The sequence below is a fragment of the Phodopus roborovskii genome, unplaced genomic scaffold (genome assembly GCF_943737965.1).
Source record: "Phodopus roborovskii unplaced genomic scaffold, PHOROB, whole genome shotgun sequence".
Classification (NCBI taxonomy): Eukaryota; Metazoa; Chordata; class Mammalia; order Rodentia; family Cricetidae; genus Phodopus; species Phodopus roborovskii.
The window spans coordinates 26330600-26344055 of NW_026126588.1; the positions used below are offsets into that span (position 1 = coordinate 26330600).

General features: G+C 41.8%; 1 protein-coding gene across 1 annotated transcript; it reads left to right on the top strand.

The window, feature by feature from the left end:
• Positions 1-1616: 1616 nt before the first annotated feature.
• LOC127236675 (sulfotransferase 1C1) lies at positions 1617-13456 on the top strand. Its single transcript, XM_051204426.1, has 7 exons — positions 1617-1794; positions 3491-3619; positions 6324-6421; positions 10503-10629; positions 11908-12002; positions 12959-13139; positions 13344-13456. The coding sequence occupies exons 1-7, from the start codon at positions 1623-1625 to the stop codon at positions 13454-13456; spliced, it is 915 nt and encodes a 304-aa protein (XP_051060383.1). The 5' UTR covers positions 1617-1622.

The following is a 13456-nucleotide window of genomic DNA, read 5'->3' on the forward strand; positions in this document are numbered from 1 at the left end:
TGGCCTGTGCCTCTGGATCATTTTGGGTACTGTAAATGGGAGCAGAGTTTTTATAGAGTACTTGCTTATTATGAATGGAGTGGCCATTGTTGAACTTGCATGCAAGGTTGAGAACTGTGGGTAACAATGTGACCCCTCACTTTGCTGATGAATATCCTACCTCAAAAATATCCTAATCTTCAAAGTTAAGCTTATCAGTATGGTTACTCAGATTCTCCTACTTACAAACCTGATAAAAATGCATCTGCATGCAAAATTCCCCAATAATGCATTTAACTCTAATGGCAAGTTTCAATCATTAGCTGTTTCAGTATATCAAATTCTTAGCCATGTAATCACTTGCTAAACATGTCAAGATCATTCTTAAACTTAGAACAGAAATGCTATGGCTTGTCTTACTATATTTATATAATTTTTATATAAAGAGGGTATGAGTGTGTGTGTCTGTATAGCCCAGACTAGTCTCAAACTTATCATCCTCCTGCCTCAGCTTCCAGTTGCTGTGACTGACTACATGTATGCAACAACACACAGATCTATGATAAATTTAATTCTAAGATGTTTTTAAAAATTGAAAGAAAATCCTCTGTCATATAAATAGCTGTCACATCTCAAGCCACTGGGTTTTCTCCCAAAGAAAGATGACAGGGCTTTAGGTGGTGGCTGCTCTTGAGCTGAGCCCTACCACTGATGAACCTCTTTCATCATCGTAGACTTCTAGATTTCTGTTAGCCAGATTGCTATGCTGGGACCCTTTGATGGCCACAATCCCATAGAGGGGAACCCTAACAAGATGTTACCTGAAGTCATTTCTGTATTTGTACTAGTTTATTAAGCCCATTTCACATACAGTCCACTTCATGTTGCTCAAACCTCACAGGAAGCCCATGTCTGTGTCACAGTAATTAAAAACCCAGACAGATATGGAGGTTCAAGTTTCAAGCTAAAGATCAGAGAAGCAAAGCAGCTGAGCCAGTAAATCTTATCTCTACCAAGCTGAAGTGGCAATCCTATCTCCACAAATCCTCAGAGGCAAAAGCTCTCTGTTCCTGTCTCCTCCTTCTTATATTCCTTTCTCTGCCCAACCATATGCTCCCGAGTGCTGGGATTAAAGAAGTGTTATCCCTAATATTGGTATCAAAGATGTAAGCTCTTTTACTTGTCACTCTTGTATAGGTCAGGGTGGTCTTGAACTCAAAGAAATTCATCTTCTGAGTTTTGGGATTAAAGGTGTGTGCCACCACTAACTAGCTTTTATGGCTAACTAATGTGGCTGGCTTTGCTTTGTGATACTTCAGGCAATCTTTATTAAATCATAAATAATGAATCATCATACATGTCTCCAAGGAGCCAATGTAAAATGGAAGATTCCTCCAGAGTTATCCTTCTTTCTGGTAGCTGTTCCCTAGAGATGTTTGTTTATTCAAACTAAGCTATTTCAAATATCCCACGTGTCCACGATTTTACTTTTCTTACTAAAAAAAAAAAAAAAAAAAAAAAAACACAAACCATGCTAGTCACTCTTCTGACCACCAGAGAGAATCACGTTCAAAGTTAAGTTCAAGTATTAGAAGTAACATAAATTCACCTTCCTACAGCATCTGTCCAGTCCCCATTCTAAGATGTCCTTGGAAGAAATGAAAAACCTCCACCTGGAGGAACAACACCTGAGGCCAGAATCTAAGGAAGTGAATGGGATCCTCATGTCCAAGATGATAAGTGATAACTGGGACAAGATCTGGAACTTCCAAGCAAAACCTGATGACCTCCTCATTGCAACCTATGCAAAAGCAGGTGAGTGCAAGGGCTAGTAAGCAAAGCCACTCACACAGAGCAAGTGTTTTCTGATATGGGTATCCTGATTAAAACTAGGAAGGTGTAGGGCTTAGCCAGGTGAGTCCTGGGGGTGGAGGCAAGGACTCTTGAAAGAAAGGCAGAAATGGACCAAACATCGAAGTCCCCCAAAGACTTAGTGAAATCACAAAGTGTCTAAAAGCACAGACCCTGGCTTGCCCTGGGAAATAAAAATGTAAATTCTTAGGGAAAATCCCATCAGCAAGCCACTTTTCTCTATTTATTTATTTATTTTTGAGACAGGGTTTCTCTGTATTCTCTGTATTGCTTTAGAGCCTGTCCTGGAACTAACTCTGTAGATCAGGCTGGCCTTGAACTCACAGAGATCTGCCTGCCTCTGCCTCCTGAGTGCTGGGATTAAAGGCATGTACACCAACGCCCAGCTCTATTCACTTTTCTAGCACCTAAACTACTCCTTTTAGTGACCTAGATTGGCATGGAATTGAGCACTTGCAGCTGGGTGGCAGTGCTGAGATCCCAGGCACACCCATTGAAGGAGAGGAAGATACCAGTTACTAGATCCTAGGGAATGGAAAGAGTCAGAAAGACAAAAAATGGCATGGGCCTGAGCAGAGGGGAGCACTAAGGAGCAGCACCCCCCCTCCCCGTTGGAGGACAGCAGTGAATGACTAGCATCTCCCAACCCCACCCCCATTTGTTTTCATCATCCCACACAATGTGATGAAGTTAACAGTTTGGGCATTTGACTTAGCCAGAGGGACTTATGACAACAAGATACATCTGGATTTCAGAAAAGAGTCTCCCATCAAAGGCTCTGGAACTTTTTCTATCCCTGGGCACTGAGCTCCATATTGGTTGTCATCTCCACCCTTGATGCTCATGGACCAATATTGAGCTTAGAGTTGATCCGAGTTCTCCATTTCAGTCTGGTTTTTACTGGACATGTGGCTTTCCAGCTAAGGTCCCTTCACTCCCTGTATCTGAACTTAAACCTGCACTTCTCTTTAGAGCAGAAAATTTGGTTTAGTCCACCTTGAAAATCATGCAAGATTCTCTGTGCAATGGTCCCACTCATAAATATGCACTCTATCTCTCTTTCCCCCTCTCCTCTCTCTCTAACTGAATTGAAGCTTTTCTCTCAGCACAGCTCAGCCTCCCATGAACCCTACATGTACTTCCAGATGGGGAACACGCCTGCATTGGTCCCCTCCCAAGGATACTTTCTTCTTAGGGCAGGCAATATTCTATTATTCTTACCTCCACTCTTCATGCCAAAAGCTGCCATAGTTCTACTCAGTTGAGCTTCTCTGGCTCTTCAGCAGTAAGTAAGCACCTTCCTGTGCCCCCCCAGCAAATCCCCCTCCCCCATTCTGGCCTTCCTTTTGGTTGTGTGTATGCCCCACGTATTGGGCTTATCTGAGAGGAACAGAGACTCCAACAGCAGTGATTGGATCCTGGTGCAAGAAAGACTGAAAACTGTGACCTTTGACTCATGTTGCTAATTGCCTAACTAAAATGGGAACATATACAGAGTGTGCGGAGAATGTAACAAGTGTGTTGATTCTACCCAGAACCCAGAAAATCTGAATGTAGCTGACTATATATGTGTGATTGATTAAATAGAATTGAGTTGTGCCATTGAGTAAGTAGAACTGAAAATAATAGATGCTTCTAGGTACTACCTGGACACAGGAAATTGTGGACATGATCCAAAATGATGGGGATGTGCAAAAGTGCCAGCGGGCAAACACTTTTGACCGCCACCCTTTCCTCGAGTGGACTTTGCCTCCACCCCTGAACTCAGGTATGTTCTACCAACTGGGATGCAGCAGACTGTGATCACTGTGCAGCAGTTTTAACCCCAGGGGAAATCATTGCTAGAGTCTTCCTTCTAGAAAGCACTTTCAAATGGAAACAGAGAGTGGAAGCAGCCCAGGGCAGCCCATGCAATTCCTTTCCTAACAATGCATGACTTGGTGGCAAGCATCTAGAGTGCAATGTATGTGTCAGCTCAATAGAGGCAATGGACTTAGTTTAGAGCATGTACATCACCAAAGTCTGAAAATTAAATACCCGCTCTTCCTGGAAGAAGCAGCAGAGCCTTGTGTAGTCTTGGAACTCACTCTGCAGGCCAGGCTGACCTTGAATTCAGAGACCCTTGAACTCAGAGATCTGCCTGAGTCTGCCTCCAGAGTTCTGGGCTTAAAGATGTGCAGTTGTTTGCTGGGGCTTCCAGATCAGTGGGTATAGAGGTTTCTCAGGCTTCTAATAGCCTCTCCAAAAATTATAGCAGGAGTTTCAGCAGGTCCTTGTAAAACTTTACTAACATTACACACATCTGTGGGCTCCCATGCATAATTGTGGAAAACATTCATCAGAATCCAGCAACAGGCATAGAGTCCTCTTACTGTGTTCAGTGTTGAGGTTCTGGTAGAAGGTCCAGGATCAAGGTGTCCTCAAAGGCTATGGATTTCCTTGTTTCCCTTCTGATCCTCTGTCTCTCTCAGCTGAGGCATAAGAGAGTTTAGAATTGTTGGCAGTCACCCCAGTTAGGCTGTTGAGTGTGAAGCAGTGTCCAAAGAAAGAAATTGAACGTTGGGGTTTATCAGAGAAAGACAACTTTTGATTTTCCAGTTATAAAGATCACTGGTGGAAAAGGGAACATGGACCATAAATGGAGCCACATCACTCACCTGTGGCTTCCCTTAAGAGGGAACTGGGATAGGAGTTGGTCTATACCTGGGTGCCGTGAAGATAAGTGAGCCAGGGGAAGGAAACTCTGGATACTACTGAGAGTGGGGAGGTAGGGTATAGAAGGACCCACTGTGGATGAGGGGAAAGCTGAGGACAGAATCAGGGACAGTTGGTTCAGGGGATAGGATGGCTGTGAAAACTCAGGGTCAGGGATCCTCTGAGATTTGGGGAAGGCTTTTCTCCTGCACTGCTAACTAACACCTTCTGGGTTCCATGTTTGTTTTACTCTAGCATCCAGGAAGGATATGTTTCCAGGATATCCAACCATGCTCAAATGTAGGGAAACTGATCCTGGTCTTCCAAAAATGATAGGCCCTGGCAGCAACTTCAATGTTGAGTGACACCATATCAGTCCATCCCACACCAGAAGTTGACCAATCAAATTTGAAAAGTGAACAGAGAGTTCTCTTGCAGAAATCGACTGCACACTCTGATTCTCAAGTTCTGAAACCTATTGTAAAGTTTTGTAACATGCATTCCAAGGTAGATATTGAGAACATGAATGAGGTTGTTTTTCATGTCTACCTATAATTGAAAATGACTAATGAGGCATAGAAACAACATAGGCAAGGAACAGAGAAAATGGAAATGAAGCCAACAAACACAGGTCACAGATTATTAGACACCAAGACAATCCATATCCTGAGGATTTGTGATGCTGTCCTGTCCACAACCTGGACTCAGGGATTCAGACACTATTGCTAACTTTTTCCACAAGCCCCCTGATTGGCTCTCCAGACTTACCAGAAACTTGAAGCCTAGGTCTATGTTACCTCTAGAGATTCCCGAATACAGGTATGCAGGTAGACTCCTTAAAAAATTTTAGGAGGCAAGTTGGTGGGAGGTAATCAATTCCTGGGGCTGAAGAACATCCTCTCAGTGGCTTCCCTAAGACCAATACCCTTTACCCTCTCCTAGGAGGTACCCATCTTTGGTGCCAGAGGTCTTCTCAGGAGTTTTGTTGGGACCTCCTAATGTTATGGGGACCTCCTAATGTTATGGGGTTTTAAACAAAACACCTGAGAGGCCCAAATAAGTCAAATTATATGGAACCTTTATCTACCACCAGTGGGACTAGTCTAGATGGAGTGGTGGGAAACAGTTACAATGTCCAATTTGTTAAGGTTTTTATAGGCAAAACTTCAGTTGTGACATACATAGAAAGCACCCACGGACAGCTATGCCGAGCAAGCATTGTTCACAGAAGTAGAGAGACAACAGTTGAGTGGTCAGGAATTTCTTATAGACTGAGGTCAGGGACACATTGTATAGAAATTTATGGCTAGTTCAGAGAGCGGTGTTACCCAACAGTTGTAGCACTAAGTATTCTCAGGAACACTTCTACAAGATGGCACAACTATAGTTCAGAGTCTACTATACAATAAATGACAACCCCTTTCCACAGTCCATGTTCAAATTCCTGACATAGGAACTAAGTTTAAGTAAATAGTAATAGGTAACCATCACTAAGGGGCCCTGTTCAGGATGTAGTTACATCCAATTTTCTGTAGGATTCTTTTGGATGAACTGGAAATCTGCTATCAGGAGGGAGGGAGACATAGGCTCTCTCTCTCTCTCTCTCTCTCTCTCTCTCTCTCTCTCTCTCTATATATATATATATATATATATATATATATATATATATATCCACAGAGTCAATAATTTAGCCAATACAATTTCAAGATTTAATACAACACTGGACCCACATAGGTGGGGAGAAACATCTGGCTAAACAGTGTGGTCTTATTTCCTAGGTCTGGATCTGGCTAACAAAATGCCTTCACCTCGAACCCTGAAGACTCATCTGCCTGTTCAGATGCTGCCACCTTCCTTCTGGAAAGAAAACTCAAAGGTAAGAACAGCCCAGTTTTATTTATTAAAACAGAAACAACCAGTGGAAACTATAAGGTGGGTAGTATCATTAACTCAAGGCCCACACACTCCTTTCTGTACCCACCTTTCCTTCAGAATATGATTTCTGGATACCATTGGAAGTTTTCTTATGTGCCAGCTAACCCATGCTAAAAGAGAGAAATCAATGAAACAAAGTTCCTTGAAGGTGGACTTATAATTTGGAACCTTTATGAAACAGGGGCCAAGAAGAACTTAAACAAGAGTGCAGTCTATCTGGGGTAACCTGCATGGGAAAAGTAGAACAAGACAGTGAACTTGGGGATCTTTGGTGTCCTTCAAAGACGGTACCTGGAGGATTCTGAAAACACAGAATCTGACACTGCAGCCCCAGGTGATACTCAATCAAGCTTGATATTCAATCAAGAATCCTGCTAAAGCCAACTAACTATCAGAGGACTTTTCCTGCCTCATAGGGAGTATTAGGAGATATGGCTTTGTTGGAGGGGCATGGTCTTGTTGCAGGAAGTGTATTACTGTGGGGACAGGTTTTGAGGTATCCTATGTTCAGGATACTATCCTGCAACCCAGTCAACTTCCTGCTGCCTGAAAGATATAGGACTCTCAACTATCAGCTACTTCTCCATCACTATGTCTGCCTGTATGTCACCATGCTCTCTGCCATAACAATAATGGACTGAACCTCTGACACTGTAAGCTGCCACAATTAAATAATGTTTTCCCTATAAAAGCTGCCATGGTCATGGGTCCCTGCCAGCTCACCAAATGAAATAAGGTTAGAGAGAGAGAGAGAGAAAGAGAGAGAGGAGGGGAAGTGCGAAGGGGGGTGGCCGGAGGGGGGGCCGGCAGGCAGCCCTGGTTTCTCACAAATTCCCACAGATAGATACCTTCCTTCATAATACAATGCTGCTGAAGACCCATAATTTTATTTATTTATTTTTTTCCAAGACAGGTTTTACTATGTAAAAGCTCTGGCTGCCCTGGAACTTATTCTGTGTACCACGCTGGCCTTGAACTCACAAAGATCCACCTGCCTCCACCTCCCAAGTTCTGGGATTAAAGGTGTGTTCCACCAGTGCCCATCTGACTTAAGTGAATCTTAAATCCTGGATTAATTTAGGAGCTGGATTAACTCTTAAGAGAGAAAGAAATGGCATGTTTCCCATCCAGGGGTAGATTCCATTCTTTATGCAAGAAAGCTATGGCTTTCTCTTTGCAGACTTTCAATGTTGCTGTAACATATTATTGCCAAACCTTGCAGATCTGATGTCAGAAGAGATGCAAACAACTGCTTAATCATAACACTAACACCTTTTGGTAAAAATCAGTCTTCCAAACACTGCAGACTTTCTATATGCAGCCCCTCCCTTTATCCACTTAGATGTGAGCAGTAAAAAACTTCAAAGAGCTTTGTCTACACTTTACATTTTATGATGTGGCTGCTCACTATCTGTATCCTAGTCAACAGAACTTGGGAATGTTACTATTCCCAAATAGGTCTTGCAGGTGGGATTATGATGTAGTGAACATCCTAAATTATCTGGGGCCTGGATTTCACTAGAAGTCATTATAAAAGAAGCAAGTAGAAATAGGAGGTGTAACAACCAAAGAAAGAAGAAAGAGTGATTCTAGGAAAGAGTCAGCAGCCAAGAAATGCAGGTGATGACCAAAGTTAGAAGCAATAAGGAAATGAATTTTCCTTTAGAGTCAAAGAATGGAACCAGTCCTGCTGACAGCTTCACTTTAGCCCACTGAAAAATGGCCTCCAGGACTCTAAGATGATACATATAATTGTTTTTAGTCACTCTATGCTCGATAATTTATTATAGCACCAACAAGAAACTAGTATAAATTATCCAATTCTTAGAAATCATATTTGACTTTGGATTCCTTATTGTAATCACTCTCGTATATATTCCCTGTGCCTAGCCTCTTGGGTTGATGGGAGATGTCATTCTATAAATATGTTTCTCTTATTGGTTAATGAATAAAGCACTGTTGGCCAATAGGAAAGGAAGATAGGAGGGACTAGGAAACAAGGAGGAAAGAGGAAGGAGGAGGGAGGAGTTAGCAAGTGGAGACTGGAGACAACAGAGGTCCAGGCCCTCTTTCCGGTAAGATGAGACCATGTGAAAATACTTAGATTAATAAAAATGTGTTAATAATTAAGACAGAGCTAGCAGATAAGAAACAAGTAACTGGCCAACAGAGTTATATCAAATATAGAGTCTCTGTATGTTATTTGTGGCTGGCACCACAGTGGGTCCAAACCGGCAGGGAAAATCCTTATTCATAACATATGGTGCCCACGTGGCTAATAAGAACTTCCACTTAAAATTTTACAAAAGCTTCAGAAAGCACTTGTTTGGTATACATGAGCCTCTGCAATGATCGTGTGTGTGTGTGTGTGTGTGTGTGTGTGTGTGTGTGTGTGTGTGTGTATTATAGTGAGACTGTAGTTGCCACATACTTTCTAGGTTCATAAGTGCTTTTGTGAACATTGGATAGAAATCCATTGGTAAGGAAGGGAGCAGAGAAACACTCATTCAGGACTGAGAGTTTTGGAGGAAATACAGGTGGAAAAGCACACATTCTGGTAATTCACCAGAAGAAAAACAAGGGAGTGAGGCACTAGACCTAAGTGCTTGAGGAAACATGAATATGATTATGACAAGAGACTTTGCAGTGCTGCTTACAGCAAAATACCTGACACAAGCTAGTGATGAAGGAAGGGGAGGTTTGTTTTGGTTCCTGATTCTGGGGGTTCAATTCCAAGATTAGGTAGTGCTGTTGCTTAGCCTCAAGTAAGAGTAACATCATGGTGGGAGTGGAGTCCAAAGAGAGGAATTGAATCTCAAAGTAGAAATGAAAGACAGGGAGAGTGGGGGAGAGGGAGCTAGGGGAACCGGTAAGGAGAGAGAGGGAAGGAAAAGATCCACAGTATCTTTGGAGCATATAACCCCAATGTCCTAAGGATCTCCCTTTAACCCCCATCTCTGAAATGTCTGCAGTACTTCCTTGTAGCACTACCCTGGAGATAGTCTACAGCTGGCCATTTGTGGAATGCTACTCATATCACATCCAACTTTAACAATATCTTCCTCTCCAAAACTGCTGCAAACACATACAGCTACACATGATAGAATGGGAGCCAGGATGTAAGAAAAGGAAGGGGACAGATAATAGACAAGGAATCACCTCTTCTTTGTTAGTTCATACCATTGTCTTCCTTATTCAAAGTGCCCTCCTTATACAAAGATTCCCTTATTAATCTCTCTAAGCCAGGGGGCTTAACACTGCCACAAAGAGGATGAAAAGCAGGAGAAACAATTCATCTGTGAGGTTGGTGTTTATCTTATAGAGAAGGCATCGGCTGGCTCACAGCTTTAGCTTCTCCCATCCTGCATCCCATTTAGACTCTTAGCTAATTAAAAGCTAGGGAGGACTTGTCTAAATGCTCTATTCTCCAAGTTCATATATTGAAATTTTAACTTCCAAGGTGATGGGATTTGGAGGTGGGTCTTTAGTGATAATGTTAGGAAAGTGGGGCCTCATGAATGGGATTGGGACATTAATTAAAGATGGCCATCTGTGAGGAAGTGGGCCTTCTCCCAGACAAGGAATCTGCTGGCTTCTTTATCTTAATTCCCCAGACTCCAGAACTGTGAAAAATTAGTTTCTGTTATTTATAAGGCACACGGTCTGCTTTTTGTTATGACTGGACCAAGGCACCACAGGTAGCTCCCTTATTCCCCAGGCTAGCCTAGGGTAACAGCAATACTTATTATACAAACCACTACACCTTTAAGATAGAAAAAGAATATAAGGATATACTTAATAATAATGTTAAGATTACAGCTAAAATTAGAATGGTTTGTGTGAGCATATTACAAAAGGTGGTCATGTTGATCATAAAAACACATCCACACCCCAAGACCTCCAATATGTTAGCCTACAATATGCAAAAATACTTTCAAAGAACACAGTGTCCATATTGAATACTGATATTTTTCTGTCTTATTTCCTCTCTGCCTAACACTACCTTTGCTGGACAAACCTAGATTATCTATGTGGCCAGAAATGCCAAGGACTGCCTGGTATCTTACTACCATTTCTCAAGAATGAATAAGATGCTTCCTGACCCTGGTACATGGGAAGAGTATGTTGAAACATTCAAAGCTGGGAAAGGTGAGTGAAAGAAAACTGTGCCCTTCTATTTCCTAACCCACATGCTGATGACAGACAAGGTTCTCAGTAGATATTTGCAACCCTTTAGGTCTTTCAAGGAAGTAGATGATACACTTTGACTAGGTCATCCCTGAAGATATTTACAAAGACTATTGACAGAAGTGAGCACAATTTGGGGGAAGCCATCAAGGACTAGTAGAGGTTATGGGATGCAGTAGCCCCTGAAGCTATCATAGGGAACGTTAATGGGAATTTAAAGCCTTGACAGTGGCAGCAGTCAACCACAGTGAGTCAACATGAAGTACAACAAGGAAATAAATTCACCATTCTCCTGTTCCCAAAAGCCTTTCACTGCCTCTTTGGACAAAATCCAACTATAAGCTGAGTTCCACTTGCTGGGCAGAGCCAGCAAAAGATGAATAGCATACTTCTTACCACTCACCATCATACAGCAAAGCTGTCCAGATACCTGGTAGTAAGAGCTTTTCCAAAGTCTATTCAAAATCATAGTATGAGGAAGTAATACCACACACACACACACACACACACACACACACACACACACACACACACGCCTTAGCATTGATCTATGTGTCATGTGATAATATAAGAAAAAGTAAAACTTTTGAACTCAACCATAATTCAATCCTTCAGAAAAGAGAAAGTTGAATGATGGGAGCAAAAAACAAGGAACTCAGAATGTACTTATTATTTCTCTCAATACTCTTATAAAAGGAAGAGGAAGTAGTGCATGACTACAAGGGAACTGTACCTTTTTGGCCACAGCAGAGGAGCTTGACATGTACTCCAGTACTGAGAGGATTCATAAGCCCTGTGAAAGACCAAGTCATACCAAATTCTAGCATAGAGACAAGAATTGGGCACAAAATTCTTCCCATAACAAATGACCTATTGGGGAATGTTAGCTGATGAAACAGAAAGGGTCAGTTTTCTCTAAGAGTATAGCCTCTGATAAGTTTACCATTCTCTGGTGAAAGACAACACATTTGAGAATATTTGTGTAGTACAAATTGGCCTTGATGGGAATAAAAAGACACAAAATTGGGTGGGGATAGAAGGAGCATACATCTAGTAAGGCATGGGGAAGAGAACTGAGAAATTCTTGTGTGTGTAAAAAAAGTCTTCTGCAAGTAAGAATTCTGTTCAGGATCTTTGCATTTTGTTTATATATATTAGTTGTCCTCTTTTATTTAGCACAGCCAACCTCATTTGATGAGTTTTAAGGTGACAATGACAGTCTATCTCTTTCCTCCTCAGTGCTATGGGGCTCCTGGTATGACCATGTAAAGGGATGGTGGGATGTGAAAGACCAACACCATATTCTCTACCTCTTCTATGAAGATATGAAAGAGGTGAGGACAGAGTGATCTCCATTGGGTCTTCCCTAATCCTCAGATCCAAATATCCCAATGACACCCTGGGATGTGAGCTTGCCTGCAGAAGGCCCTTGAAGACAATCTCTAAATTTTATCTTTCCTCCAAAGAAAACAGAAGTTCTATAGTCAAATCAACAGATTAGAGTCTGACACCCTGAGCCATGTTTCATTATCTACAAAATGGTTTGTTGTCGATCTCACAAAGTGACTATGGAGATTTATTCAGTCGTAATTATAGAGTGAACATAGTTGTATTAAAAATGTTTAGGTTCCTTCTCACCTTTCCTCACCCCTGAAGTCCATCATTAACTGAGGTCTAGTCCATGTGAACACTGGCAGGATTAGATACATAGAGAGGGGCACTGACTGACTCTTTGTTTCACTGTGAATGAGTAGATCACAGGTCTATTCTCAAATCCTGTGGGTCAGTGTGCTCAAGTTACAAATCCACCTCCCATACCAAAGCCAAGAAGTCCTGTGTAAATTTAACCACAAGATTACCTCCTTGCCTTTTATCAGAATGAGGCAAGCTATAAGGGTTCACATCCCTGAGTCAACTAGATAACTTTTATCCATTATCTTATTAGACTTCTGATAACTCACAATCCAATTTTTCTGGCTGTTATAGTAAATAGACCAAAGTTAGTCACACAAACCAACATAGCTCTGTTTCATATGATCTTCACACAGGATATGCCATAGTTCTTCTCCCAAGGTTCCAGGTACTGTCTGTGGAGATTCTGTCCCCTGATACAAGTTACTCTCCTGGAAGGGGTAGAACCTGGAGCTGTCAGTGCTCTGCACAAAAACTACTTAAGATAAAGTTCAATTGGTACCTCAACACATCCTTTTCCAAATATTGTCTATACTGACTAAACAGCATCTCTCATAGAAAATCAAAATTATTTATACAATAACTGTTCCACATACAGGATCCAAAGAGGGAAATTGAGAAGATAGTAAAATTCCTGGAAAAAGACATATCAGAAGAAGTTCTAAATAAAATCATCTATCATACCTCCTTTGATGTAATGAAGCAAAACCCAATGGCCAACTATACCACTCTACCCAGTAGCATCATGGACCACTCTATTTCCCCTTTCATGAGGAAAGGTAGGTAAGATTGACATCCTGAGGTGGTCCGATAGTCAACTTACATTTTCCACTGATGTCATATGCTACCTGTCTTACTTTGCTAATAGTTGTAGAGTTGGAGAGGTGGCTTGTATACCAGTTATCTTGGTGCAGGTCCTAGGGGTATAAAATCATTCCCCCTTCTGTACCTGCAATAATCCATGAGATTTTACTTTGTTTCAGGGATGCCAGGAGACTGGAAGAACTACTTTACTGTGGCACAAAGTGAAGATTTTGATGAAGACTACCGGAAGAAGATGGCAGGGAGCACTATTACTTTCCGCACAGAGATCTGA

Bases quoted from the DNA above. Each gene is read 5' to 3' on its own strand.
- LOC127236675 (XM_051204426.1), top strand. From the start codon at position 1,623: ATGTCCTTGGAAGAAATGAAAAACCTCCACCTGGAGGAACAACACCTG. The intron at 6,422-10,502 runs GTAAGAACAGCC...GGACAAACCTAG, and splicing joins TCTGGAAAGAAAACTCAAAG to ATTATCTATGTGGCCAGAAA. The intron at 12,003-12,958 runs GTGAGGACAGAG...TTCCACATACAG, and splicing joins TCTATGAAGATATGAAAGAG to GATCCAAAGAGGGAAATTGA.